Source organism: Lampetra planeri, chromosome 7 (assembly GCF_965212315.1).
Source record: "Lampetra planeri chromosome 7, kcLamPlan1.2.h2, whole genome shotgun sequence".
In the NCBI taxonomy this organism is placed as follows: domain Eukaryota; kingdom Metazoa; phylum Chordata; class Hyperoartia; order Petromyzontiformes; family Petromyzontidae; genus Lampetra; species Lampetra planeri.
The window spans coordinates 1,981,674-1,995,949 of NC_136113.1; the positions used below are offsets into that span (position 1 = coordinate 1,981,674).

Consider the following 14,276-nt stretch of genomic DNA (forward strand, 5'->3'; position numbering starts at 1 on the left):
ACACCACAAAGAGGGAAGGGAGCGAGGCCATGTTTAATGGAGTGGGTATTTACAACGAAGGACATGTCTTTGGCAGGACACGCCTGACGGAGGAACCGTCCCCGTGCAGGTCACAAACACCACTGCCCGCGCCACGCACAATGGGTCACAGCTCTCTCTCTCTCTGTGGTTGGCAGGTTTTGGCAAAACATGACAATTCACAACTCAAAATAAAAACCAAATGGGGCCAGAGTGTAAGAGGGATAAGTGAGGGCATGTTTACCAGGGCGCGGGCAGGGCTGGCTCGTTCATGCAATTAAGTGTAAGTGCCCAAAATGTTCACCCACAGCCAGCACTGCCGCCCTGCACTGCCAGTGGGTCCACATGGGCCATCACTGACCGTAAGTGCAGCCAAGTGGCGGCTGGCAGGGCCACCAAGTTACTCGAGCATGTGCCAAATACAAATGTGGCCATTGACAACACTTAGCACAATATTGCTACACGATAATACAATGTGCAAGGCTCTGAGTAACAGAAAAGGCAAATGTTGGTACAAAGTGTCAGAATACTGGATAAGAAAGTTAATAAATTTGCAAAAGTTTTGAAAAATGCTCACTGGAACATATACAGTAATAGTTATTTTACCAGCTACAGGTACTTAGGAATTACACCTCACAACACTACTCATTGTATGACCAATTCCTATTGTCATATGCATTAGCTTAAACAACGAACAGCACACGGCTTTGGAAAGGTGATTACCTGGCACGATGTCATTAATACCTCGTAGTTATAAGAGGAAGGTTAACTCTGGAAGACAATCATTTAAAAAAAAAATCTCTGAACAGCACACCCGCCGCCAGCGCAGGCCTGGCATGTGCTTCGCGAGTAACGCGAGGTGTTCACCTCCCCCCCCATGCTGACTGAGAGCAGCGCAGCAGCGCCCTCAGCATCCTTAACCTCAGGGCAGTTTCTCATAGCTTCAATATATTTATCAGACTCGTGAGACACAAATACTGATGCTGATATTGGCTCCCTCTGCCAAACACGTCACCAAATCCCTGAACAAAACTTAAACATTGTAAGTTATATATTTACTATCGACCCAGGCAGAGTGAATTGCTTCGGGACTTGCTAATACAAGGTTAAAGCACCTTTCCCCAAATCTTAAATCGTTATGAATATGAAAAATGCATGCTGTCACTAACAACTCTAAGTCACATTACATTGACATACAAAAAACACACATAGGAGTCGTTTGTTCAAACAAAAGCATGCAATGGCAGATTGCGTCTGACGCTGGCAACGTGAACAGTGGCACAAACGAGAAGGGCCTCGCCCGGTGGCCCCGGGGAACCCAGCGCGTGTGAGGTGTTCCCTGCCCACAGCATAGACAAGATGATAGGGAATCCCAGTGCCCAGGAAGGGACCATGCCACCTGCCCCTCCCAACGCTGGAATGCTATAAAACGCTGTCCTTGAATCTTGTCCTAGAAGCATTTACAAGAATGCTCTCATCGTTTCGGTGAAGCACAGGCCAAGATTGCACATATTATTGAGACATTTTAAAATAAATACTAGTCATCAGAGAGCACTGATTAAAATAATATTAGATTTATATGATTGTTTTATCTGTCCATCTATTTTTTCTTGATGTAAACGTAAAATAATTAATATTATTCAATGAAAAGTGTCAATAGAGTAAGAATAATGTTGGTGTGGCACCGAGGTCACATTCCACGCGGTAGCTAATGTCAAGTGCAGTTTCCCACACGAGGGGGCTGCTGTCTGCCAGTGTCATATCTTCATCGATTCAGGAGCAGCCGTTTAGAGCACTGCAGCACCACATGCTGGTGAGGAGCCACACCCGTTACAAGAACATTGCTCAAGAGCAGCAATAGCACGGCGTCACGGTGTCACGGCGCCTGTCACTAACCTCCTCAGACTTCACTCACTTCACTGCCCTTGGCAGAAGCCATCGTTGCTTATGAACATGCGGCTTATTTGTGATTATTCCACCTTTTCGCAATGTTCTGGCAGTAATCGTAAAATACCCTTTTATTTTTTACTCATGTACGCGCTCTACACTGATTCACCTATGCATCACTCCAGGTCATCGATACGCGGGGAGATTGTCTAATTACAGCAGACCCATTCAGGTCTACATTTAAAATTAAAAAGTCAGATCCTATATGTCATACTGCAATGAAATGTGCACCATGAGATTAAGATGGGTCCGAGTTTTACATGGCAGAATTACCAGTCTATATCTGGAGACCACAAATTAGCAAGAGGCTCATGCTTTTGCTGAGCTCCAATTACAAAGCCTGCGCTTGCAGTCTCTCGCGAGTACAAGAGGCAATGCCATACTTAATTCAAGTGCAAATGCACATTTAAGAAAATAAAAAAACCTCAACATAGTTAAACATTGCTATTAATTTTCTTGGCAAACTAGAACAATTCCGTAACACTCTGCACATCATCATTCAGACGGCAAGACCCCTACAAGGGTTTCCACTTAATTTTTCTGATTAGGACCGAAATTATTGGTGTTGGTTATTGGCATTAAACAGACAGAATGGACACACATAACACCCTTGGACTCTCAAAACATGAAAACCAAGGAGATTTCAGGGCGTCATTAACCTCTTATGGTCTGCACCGCAAACGACATTAATTCAACAGGGAAGACCAAGCACAGTGGCTACGCTTCTGAAGCACTGATTCAGTAACTAAACAAAGTTCCTTGGGTCAACATATGGCTTTCATCCCCACTCAAAAATATACTTGATTCTGAAAAATAATTTTAAAAACCAAAACAGAACAAAAACAAAATAAAAGTATTGCCCCATAATTGTATTTTTTTAATTGGCATGAGTCCCGTAAGCTTAAGGGAGGGTTGGTGGTGACGTGAGTTATTTCTTCCTGCGGCTGCCCCTATCAGGCGCAGGAGCTGCCTTGGTGACAACCGCAGTGGCTGTGCTCTCTAGGCACTGGTGCAAACCGGCGAGGTGCAGCAGGGAGCCGGCTGCTGCCTTCAGCTCTTCATCTTCCTCATCCTTGTCGTCCAAGACCCGTACAGCCCCACTCTTCCTGCTGCTGCTGCGAGGTGGCTCTTCAGAAGCCCTGAACATTCGTTTGCCCAGAGTGTCCCATCCACCCCTGCCTAGCACCCTCTGCCATTTGTCTGTTTTGGGGGCAGCAGCACCGCTACCCAGAGAAACTCCAAACTTTCTTTTGCGTTTCTCCTGGCTCTTTTCGCTCTTCCCTGCCTGGTGGTTCTGCCGCCTTAACGCCGATTCTTTACCTCCCCCTCCTCCCTCCCCTTGTTTCCCCTCTTCACTCCTCTCTACAGCAACATCTTCCTTTTCCTCACCCTGCAATCCCAAAGGCAAACCTTGCTTGCCTTTCCCACGTGCGTGCGCCGCAGTGCGACCACCTCGGATGGAAAGGTCATAAGGGCCCTGGAAGGAGGCAGGAGAGCAGGAGGAACAGGTGGAGGGCGACGGCACCAAGGGGGCATGGCCAGAGGACCCTACTACCCCTGACGCCACCACGTAGTTGTGGTCTTCACTGGGGTCACAGCTCACCACCGGGGAGCCACACGAGTGCTCGCTGTCGTGCCGGGCACGGGTCCGTTTGCGGCCCTCTCGTTCCCTACCAAGTGAAAGCAGCAAGAGAGCAGCGATGCATTTAATTGGCTTGGTTAAAATCACCTTCTAAGTTTCAACATCGGCTTATTGTCTTAAGCTCCAGTGTTCTAAATGTTTAATGAAAATCAGCGTATAATGCAAGGGTCATGCATAAAACTCGGTCAATTACAGCGCTTAAACATTTACGGTATTTGAACAAAACGTGTAAAAGTACAGCAGCCTCACAACAGAAAACACAACTGTTCACATCCAGCACAATGAGCTTAAGCTTATAACAAGCTGCTTGCATATACCACATTCATGTCGGTCTCATAGCCAAACATTCAAATCACTAAGTATTTATACAGGTAGGAACAACAGGACCACACTGCCCACCAGGGATTATTTGTCTGTCTGTCTGTCATGCATAGCCACACCCTCTATTTGTATTTCATAGAGCGCTTCGGGCGGGCTCAGCACCACGTGACGCGCCGCCCCACGCAGCTTGCGCCGCATGACACGGATCACACGAATGCGCTGTCCAACCAAGTTCCTACCTGCCCACTCTGAAGGAACGTGTTCTTTAACCTTTCTATATTTTTTATGTTATTTAAATCATTGCGAGTACAAAGAGACCGAAATGAGGGTTGAAGGTAGGTCAGGGTGTGATGCAGAGCGTAGTACCGTGTGCAACCCGTCGTGTGAATCTGCAGCGGCTTGAGCAAACCCCAGCTTCCTCCTCCTCCTCCATTCTGTTGCAGTCGTGCATCTGTCAGGGGATGACAGGAGTAGTTCCATCATGTATCACATACATTCATACCGGGGAAATCAACCACGTGTGCATTTGTGTATTCAATTCACGCTCAAAGCCAACACCACCGGCAATGATGATCTTAATTGGTTTTGGGCCTCCTCTAGGTCGACTCAGTCTCAAATGAGTACCTGGTGCAGTGTGTGTAAACATCAGTACTGGGGAGACAAAGGCGGCCGGGCGTGGTGTTGGCCACCCAACCCCTCTTGCGCCGTGCTGGCCTACATATTTAGGTGTTCGCTAACAGCACCTGCCCCAACAGTCTGTTCGCGGCTATACAGGGGATCTTCGTCTTTGTGTGTAACCATGTGTGTGTGTCTTGGGTCTTTGTGCCTACGTTGTGTCTGCATCATTGTACGTGCAAGAATGTGCTCAGAATCAGACTCTTTATTTAGACTGGAAGAATCCGATGAGTTATGAAGCTCTTGTTCAGTATGAGTGGGTCAGCAAGTCACAACAGCAAACAATACAAAAAACAATGGGAGTGCAAAATAGAGAAAATAGCTAGCAAGTCACTAAATATAAATAAATAATGCTTCCATTATATAAGTCCGATTTATCATGGTTGGACAAGGCAGCAAAAACAACACCAACAAAACAGACCCAGACCACAGCAAGATAACACCACACAGTAGACCCTCAATAAAACTCCATAATTAACATTGAACAAAATCGATGCACGGGCAATGATTTAAGCTAACGTAGCTTCTGCCAAGACATGAGCGAGACCTTCTTGGTGGGGGGTAAAAGCAACCACAGGTAGGCATGGGAAGCTGCGAGAAGCAGCGTTTGAGAAGCGCTTTACTGGCACGTGTCTGCGGTGGTGGATGAGTTTGTTGTACAGTAGTAGGGTCCTCACATCAGTGTGATTGTGTTTGAGAGGTGAATGTGTGATGAGAGTTCATGTGTGTGGTGAGTGTGATGTGGTCAGCTAGAGGTGAGTGTGGTAAGTGAGAGAGAGGTGAGTGTGGTGAACGATGGTGAGTGTGGTAGGGCGACTCACATTCAGCCGGTCTTTGCTCTGGAGGAGAGTTGAGCAACATCATGGCAGTCACAGCATCAATATCAGATTCTGTTAAAATAGAAGTTAACAGTTAACATTATATATGTGCAATACCTGTATAACATTTCAAGTAGTGCACGATATACACTCATTATGTTGGAAAGTGGCTTCTATATTAGGTATATGGTATTAGAGATCAAATAATTTGCCTTAAAAAAACATTTATTTAAATCAATCACTCGGATATTTAACAACTGCAACCTCGATAACTACAGATGTGTTATGATCACCATGATTTCATAATTTTGTTATTTCACCCTTATAATGCCATTATAACGCTTTACAGCACCAAGTAAGAACTCATTCTAGTGAGTCTCTTAAAAAAAAGGAGACCTGGGTAAAAGTGCATTGGGAAAGCCAAAAATGCAAAGATTAGACTGATAAAAAGTGCCAAAGTCAGTATAAAACGCACAATAAGTTGCAGCCTTTAATTACTCATCAAATATAATTGAATAAAGAAAGTATCATTACGTATTTCACAACTCATTTAAAATGAATTAATGAAATAGCAATGTTTTATACATACCATAATTAGCATTCACATCATCCAAAAGCAATCCAATACAAACTGCATCCCCCTACCAAGAAATCCATATTCAAAACGAAGGCAGTAACACTGGAATTCACAACGTATACTACGATTTACGTATTCTAAATCATTGAGTGCAACACATTGCTTCAAACGGTCCACATTTAAAGAGCAATTATATGCCGGTTTCTATTTTACAACATACATTTAAATCCAGAATGCGGAGACAGCTCATGTTGTAGGGTTAAGTTCCTGATTTTCATATTAATCCGAAAAACATCCAAAACGAAGGGCATGGCACACGAGATTTCGGACGATCAAAACGTGGCACCGCAAATATGACGTCGCTTCCATGATTTTTCCCACCAAAAGAGGTGTCGTGGAATTGGGTGACATCGCGATCTTTAGCACCAAGACATTTTAAATACTTCACGTAAATGATCTGAAATTGATTTATTGTCGAGCATATTGTGAAAGTCGTATTCCGGAAAAAAAAATGCATGTATGGGCAATGTTTGTATTTACTTTTGTATATTAATCATGCATCACTGCAAGAGTTTTTTTTTAATGATAGTTTGAACAATTGTGCTCAATTTGACATTGATTTTTATATTTCTACGTTCCAACTGTGGAATACATAATGATGCTATATAATGAAGGCCAGAACAGTTTAGATCTAGCATGATATGCAGATTAATGGTCGTATTTTCAGTTCAAGTTGATGCTTTCAGAAATTGATCGCGTGTGTAATCGCAAATTTCAGTCAATGCAAGTAGCGTGTTTATGCGGTACTGATTTGTATCCGTGAGCTTCACTGCAGTTACACAGAGCGGCCAAAAGGCGTCTAAGGTGCACTGAATTTGAGCTATCCCCTGAAGGGCCAGATTGCTCAATATCCGGATCCCTGATCCAGAACACTGCCGTACAGCAGACACCACCAGGCAGTCTGGACATAAGGTCGGACAAACGAGTACTATCCTAAAAGTACCGTCCTAGAATCCAATACCACACCTTGGTGAGAACACAATAGTCCCAACGAAAGCTACCGAGACGTACATAGCATAGTGAAATGTACCGAGAGAAAACAATGTCACAGCCACTATCCCACCATGTACACACACAGTGAGCATGCATCACCAAGTGGAGACAGCACATGACAACAATTTTTTTTCGATTTAAAGCTTTCGTGACTGCAGGGAATTCTTGGTTCTTTCGGTAAAGTCACGTAGAAGGGAAATAATAAAATAATAAAAACAAAACAGCTCTGTTCTTCACCTGAGGATGGCTGCTTGCGTTGTGGCCTAAACGTAGTGAGAATTTTATTGTTTTATTTTTATTATTTCCCTTCTACGTGACTTCACAGAAAGAACCAAGAACATGACAGCTATCTGAGATGGTTCTATGAATGGCATCCTTTACCTAAATAACCACTTGAATGTTGTAATTTGGGACACAGAATCAGCTTCAACGGAGAGGCATTGCACCCGACGACATTATATGGCTGGTTTAAAGTACCAAAACGCCATGCACAATAAACATTTGACATAAGTTATCTGAAATATGAAATAGTATTATGAACACTGTGGGAACGTTTTGTATTGAAGAGAAAATGATGACTGTAGAGGCATGCTCAACAATATCACACTCGGTGTGCTTAACAACACACATGTCCTGCACAAATACACATTTACTATCATGCGTGAGCCACCATTGTACCATGCGGGTCTAATCAAGTGATGGCATCAGGCAACGTGGAGCCCTTCTGCTTCAAGGCTGCTTCTGTTTGTAAGGTAATCTGCTAGGGCCATATTTTTAGTTTTTTGTCTTTGACTAAATAGTTAAGAGAGCCGCATGACATGCAGAGAGCTACTTGAACACAAACACAGACACAGCAGAAACAATATAGGTGATGGAATAACTGCGACTCTCGTTTTTGTTCCCCCTTAGTTACTCTTGAACAATACAAATTTAATTAATGATCTTTATGTTAAATTATGTTTTAAGAAATATTTTTTTTTTACAAAAATGTCAAAGACTGCCCACAAGGGGGCAGCCAAAAATCCGCCGCATTCGCCTCCGCAGCCGAAAGGTTGCCGAGCCCTGTGCTCGGGAGAATGTCGCTCGATACTTAATGCACTCTGCTCGTAAATAACAAAAACTCATTTTGTTTTACACTTCATGAAAAGTGAGACATTAAAAAAAACAATGTTCAATGCAAATAAAAAATAAGGAGCGCTGTCATGTAAAACGCATCTTACAATAATGTTTCATTGCTTCGTGTCTATTAATTCAGCAACAGCTCCGTCAGAAATGTGCTCCTGCTCAGACGCTGCTTCTACATGGCAAAGGGAACCATGCTATTAAGTGGCCCTTGAGTAATCAATCTCAACAACAAATGATGCCCCACCTAAACACGCAGTCCCCGACAAGGACCCTTCACCCATTAACTGCTTATTTGTCCCGTCAATAGGTTCTTAACAAGCTCACTTGGCCCACTACACGAGTATAACAGCAACACATGCTCGCCCAATCCCTCCCCTACCCCCCATTCTCTTTTACCCTGCGATGCACTTATTTTCATTCAAGCGTTGTGTGCTGCTTGAACACCACTGCGGTCTTCCTGTGACCATAACAGTCAGATTAACACGACGCATGCTACCGCGTGCTGCTCGTACCTCTTAGCGCATCTCTGAATTGTTACTTGCGCTCGAGCTTATGGAACATAATTTATATTTGTGAACAATTCGTTACTTTCCAAGACTGTCCTTTTATCAAATCGCTTGGCATCTTGGGCACGAGGCAAGGCAAAGCCCGAGCCTGTAATTCCACAGCAAAGGCAGGTTTCGTTATCGGCGAGTTCCATCGCCCAACCAAACTTCCTGCCGCATGTACTGCGTGGAACAGCTGGTGAGTCTCACACTGAAATAACACACACACGTGTGCGGCAGTGCACTTACGCACGCACTAACACGCGCAGCAAACAACACCGCGCTCCCAAAGACGACGAAACAAAACTGGTAGAGTAACCCATGGGCTGCAACTCCTCGTTGCATGCCTGTCCACATTCCGACACAATAACGCATCGTCATATCAGCGAATTCGTGGCTTTTGATCGTCCGTTCCCTGCTGGTATTGCGCAATTTCGAATAAGCCACGGGAATATGAAGATTAAACAATGAGTAAATTATTAATAATTATAACAAACAATGATTCTGTTGGATTAAAGCCCCTCCCCCCCTTCCCTTGCCATGGGAGGTTGTCCGTCAACACTTCACCACGCTGGTGAGTGTGTGTGATCTAGAAGCGGGGACCAGGATTGGTTAAAATGTCACTCGCCACTCATTTGAAGCATCAGGAATAGAATTTCAATGCGCTAACCGCTGCACCACCGCTCCATCCCTGATACATGACATAAATAAAGCAAATTGCTTTTACTGTCAGCAGTTGAATGTTAAAATTGTAGTACAATACTCTATTTACAGACTGCATATTTATTTTTTTGCACTTCTTTTATTTCTGGTCCAGTGAATATCTATGGCTTAAAGATAGCGTTCATATAAAAAAACAAGCAACACCTTACATAAGAGGATTTTTTTGGGTGACATCGCGTAAATATAAATGTGTCGTTAAACCCACCACCACCCGACACAGCCAATTAGTAGGGTTTGTCACGTAAATATGTAAATACGTTACTAGTTCAGCACACCGGTGTGTTGGAGAGTAAACCCACAACATTTACAATTGTGTGTTGGAGAGTAAACCCACAACATTTACAATTGTATGTTGGAGAGTAAACCCACAACATTTACAATTGTGTGTTGGAGAGTAAACCCACAACATTTACAATTGTGTGTTGGAGAGTAAACCCACAACATGTACAATTGTGTGTTGGAGAGTAAACCCACAACATTTACAATTGTTGTGGGTTTACTCTTCAACACACCGGTGTGCTGAACTAGTAACGAATTGACATGTTTTGTTTACGCGACAAACCTTACTAATTGGCTGTGTCGGGTGGTGGTGGGTTAACGACACATTTATATTTACGCGATCTAACCCAAAACAAAAACCCTTTATTATGAATATTGGTCACGAAAGCCTACGTGTTAAACTAAGCAACACCTTCATGCTTCATTCCGTCGAGGCAACTGGACTATCGTCACGTGCTGCACAGGTCCGTGTAAATCTCTGTGAAATGTTATGCCCAAGCTGGCCAAATCCACCTTTCGTGTTCCTCCTCTGCTCGAGCGACTCAAAAAGTGGAATGCCCAAAGTTGTCAGAATAATTTCTAAAGAATCAAAATGTAAAGCTCCCACTTTTCAGCACGTGGCGTACAGCGTTATGTTTTTCCTTTCTAAACAGTAATTCGTTTTCACGGTCATTTCCAAAAGTTTGCTGACTTTATATCGAAATTCACGATTCCCAGGAACACACCCGTGACTTCTGCATGACAAGACCGCAGCATTAAAAGTATATGATTAATGGGTTCAACATTTCAAAAACCAGAGGAGAAAACGCGCACACAACCATGGTCTCGCTGCAAAATTTATGAACACAAAGACAATTGGCCTCCAGAGAGAGCCAGCAGGCCTTGTGTGTGCACTGTACACACGTGACTATTTTCCAGAAGCAAGCCGTGAGAAAACTGGTCAAACTGGCAGTACAGGTCACACAGCTGCTGTCACCTCAGCAAATTACCCACAATTACATGATTATGATTCATACACAGCAGATACAAACACAGTGTTAATACTGTCAGTTTAGTTTTTAAGTTGAAACAGTTTTACAGCGGTATCATTTGCAGTGTGGGACACGTACACTACCAACAAGACATTTTACTACGAGCCAGATTATGCGAGTTTTGAGACTTACAGCAAGACAATATAACTGGGGATTGTATCTGCTGTGTATGAATCATAATCATGTAACAAAGGGTGGGTGACGTGATCCAGCCGTAGCGTCGTATTCGATGCTTATTGCAGAGGTTCGCGGTTCAATTTCGCAGGCCGCCCTAGTTAATACTGCCAGTGTATTCACCATAAAATCAGTTGGCATCGTTCGAAAAGGAGTAGGCCATTGTGCGATGGTGTCACAGTTAAAATTTGTCAAAATCCAGTTGCCAGTTTGCCACACACATAGAAATGTCTACAGCAATAAGCATAGCATGTTTACCTTTTTAAAACTGATAAACAAAGGCAGCTGCCGGGGTGTAGTGGTTAGCACACTGGACGCTGGTTCGAATTGATCTCCTGACGTGGCAGTTGAGACAATGGCAGAAACTTAGTTTTAAATCCCACCCTCCCCCACCGCTGTCAATCCAGCCAGCAAAAAAATGTTGGGCAGACAGTTAAACCAGCAGGTCACATGCTGTGGGTAATGTATAGGGGGACGTCCATAAATGACGTCACGCGATTTTGGACGATTTCCCCCCCCCCCCCCCAAATTACGTCACAAAGCTCTGCTGCCCCCCCCCCAAAAAAAAAAAATAAACCATGCTTCAAATCGCTTTAAACTATTGTCATTGTAGTGCGTATTTAATGTGGCGCTGCACTCTGATGTTGTAGGAGAAAACATTTATTAAAAAGTCTATTTAATTAAGTAGAACGTGTTGTCTATATTTACTTAAAGTTGCGCATTTTGATGTGACGTCACATTTCTCAAACGCCCCCCCCCTCGACACACATCGTCGCAAATGTCTGACCCCCCCCCCCGGTGCGTGACGTCATTTATGGACGGCCCCTAGGTACTCCCACCCCTACCGAGGTAGTCAGTGCGGAAGAAAAGACCAAATACCCCATGGCACTCCCTCTCGTGGAGGCCCTCCCACACAAAGTGGGGTGAGCGAGCAAGCTGTTGCAGGGCTGCACCTTTACACTTTAACTCTGGATTGAGGTCACAAGTATGTACTACGTGGGTGACGTATGAACGTGTTAATTAGTGTTTTCACTACTAAATTCCCACTATAATCGATTATCAGTTCCATGCTTTTTGTATCTGTAATTGATTCTGACAACGGTTTCTGGTTTCCTGGATATTGTTTACCAACTTAAAATAAACTTACTCTCAAATGTACTAATTTCGGGAAAAATAGCAATCGTTGTCCCCTCTTGGGAGAAAAAAAAACCATACCAAGCACTCCTAAAACGAGTATTGAGCCTCCGTGAGGTTTCCAGGGTAAACCAGCCATAACAATAACAGCTGTAATGCTGCATACGTGACAAGTTGCGCAGCCAGCACGTGGGATGGGGATACCTTGCAGAGCCGAGCCATTGTGACGCAGGCGGCCGCACACCGACAGAGATGAACTGCAACACAAAAGCACAGCAGACGAAACACTGATCACCCCCACAATAGGCACTCCTCCGACGGTAGAAAAATATCTCAACAGACAGCAGCACAGAGATGGCTCTGCACCCGCAGCTGGGGCAGGACAAACAACAACTCTCCAGTCAATAACACTGCCCTAGAGAGGCAAGATTATATAATAGGTGATGTGTTGAACAATGCTCCTCCTCCACAGCAAGGGACATTTCCCGAAATGTCACTCATTGTATAACGTTTTCTTGTTCGGGGCAATGTGGTGCCTTCTTGCTATTCGTGGTTGTGCACCGATGCCTATTCAGTATCACAGACATCACAGATGTCTTTAATTTAGACAGCACAGAGATCACTATGCAGACAATGTCCACAAGATGAGGAATCTGTACACCCAAGCACATTAGAATACAATTTGCGCTCAGCATTAAATATCGTTTTCCGTACGTGGAAACTGACCTGCACTTTCCAATGAAATTCCTCATCTTTTCTTCACGCGCCAGTTGGGGTTACTGCCAAACCGGAATTTCGCAGACTAATTCTTGGATTTCTTGTCAATTTCCAATGTTCATTCCATTCATAACATCGGTTTTAAATTTTTGTATAGCGTTCACTGCACATTAAACGCAGCACATTGTGCTGGTCTACAGCTTTGGTATGCCTCAGTCACCAAGGAACCCATAACTCACAATATTTACGTGCGACTCTCTGCAGCGAGATTGAGAATGTGTTTTGCCATGGTAACAGCGAAGATCCTGCTACTGCAGCTCGATCTGTGTTAACAGCAGTTGCATAACGCGATGTACATAACAGCCATGCCTCTTGCAATGCCAAAATGCCCAGCCCGTCGGTGAAGTCTTAGCTTGCGAGAAATGCGGGAATCTTACGCACACACTCAAAACACAAACCAATTACAAATGTGAATGGCCTCTTTTCACTGCCCACTATCAACAACATTAGCACCCACTTGGCCGCATGTTTGTTTTGTACAAACGCGTGGTCTGGATCACATTACACTGATGGAATGCTGACACTTTGGTCACATGGCCTTCCTACTGTAACCCCTGGCAACATTAAGCACTGTACCCACAAAGAGCCACTGTGTCAAAAACGTGGCCTAGGAAAATTGAGCTAATTCAGCATTTGCCGGTGAACGCAATGGTGTTGTGATCTTCGTTTAAAAGGCAAATCCCGATGTACATGCTGAGAATAAAACACAGCTTTCTACTCACTAGCTTTATTTTACCATGTAAGTCCCACGGAGCTATAGAGCTGTTTTCAGAAGACACCTGGCCACAAATGATAGCCCAGTGAAGAGGCTTATGTGTAAATTTATAGCAGCCAAATACTCTATAAACGCATGTTTCTAAATGGAGAGGGAAAAACCGGAGGACCCAGAAAAAAATCCACGCAACCACGGAGAGACATGCAAACTCCAAATATACAACAGGCGTCAGAGCTGGGATCGAACCCACGACCTCCTGTATGGCGGGCGAATTAGTTAACATCTCGTCACTGCAGCGCTACATTTCTCATCTCGCCATCGGAGGGGGCATTCAATCAGATCAGTGAACAACACAACTTTTATGTGATACATATACAGTATACCGTACTGTAGTTTACATAATGATACACATTTGTTCCTAGTTACATATTACATGAGTAATGTAACGCAAGTAACACAATGGAATTGAGGCACTGTAATAAGGATAATTTCAAAAGCTCTGAATTATTGGGCATTACAATGTAGAGACGAAAGCTCAATCGCATTATCTCGAAAGGACTGAGTGACCATGTGTGTGATGATTCTGGGTCAAGGGTCAGGGGGTTGATGGACGGCTGGGTTCAGGCATCGAGTCAACTCATTTCAGACAAAGCCTGCTGCTGCTGCCTTCTGTTGCAGAACACATCCTTCCTTGCACACAAGCCAGCTGCACCCCAATGACA

The 14,276-nt window shown here is 44.0% G+C and overlaps 1 protein-coding gene across 4 annotated transcripts in view; it reads right to left on the reverse strand.

Annotated features, from left to right (window-relative positions):
* Positions 1 to 14: 14 nt before the first annotated feature.
* The window catches only part of FOXN3 (forkhead box N3), a 35,675-nt gene continuing 21,413 nt past the window's right edge, over positions 15 to 14,276 (reverse strand). For all 4 annotated transcript variants that reach the window (XM_078595912.1, XM_078595914.1, XM_078595913.1 and 1 more), the window contains 4 exons: positions 12,267 to 12,319; positions 5,425 to 5,493; positions 4,295 to 4,379; positions 15 to 3,635 (listed from right to left, as the gene is read on the reverse strand). In XM_078595912.1, the coding sequence (XP_078452038.1) occupies positions 2,894 to 3,635; positions 4,295 to 4,379; positions 5,425 to 5,493; positions 12,267 to 12,319 (949 nt within the window). In that variant the 3' untranslated portion in view covers positions 15 to 2,893. The remainder of the gene's footprint in view (positions 3,636 to 4,294; positions 4,380 to 5,424; positions 5,494 to 12,266; positions 12,320 to 14,276) is intronic.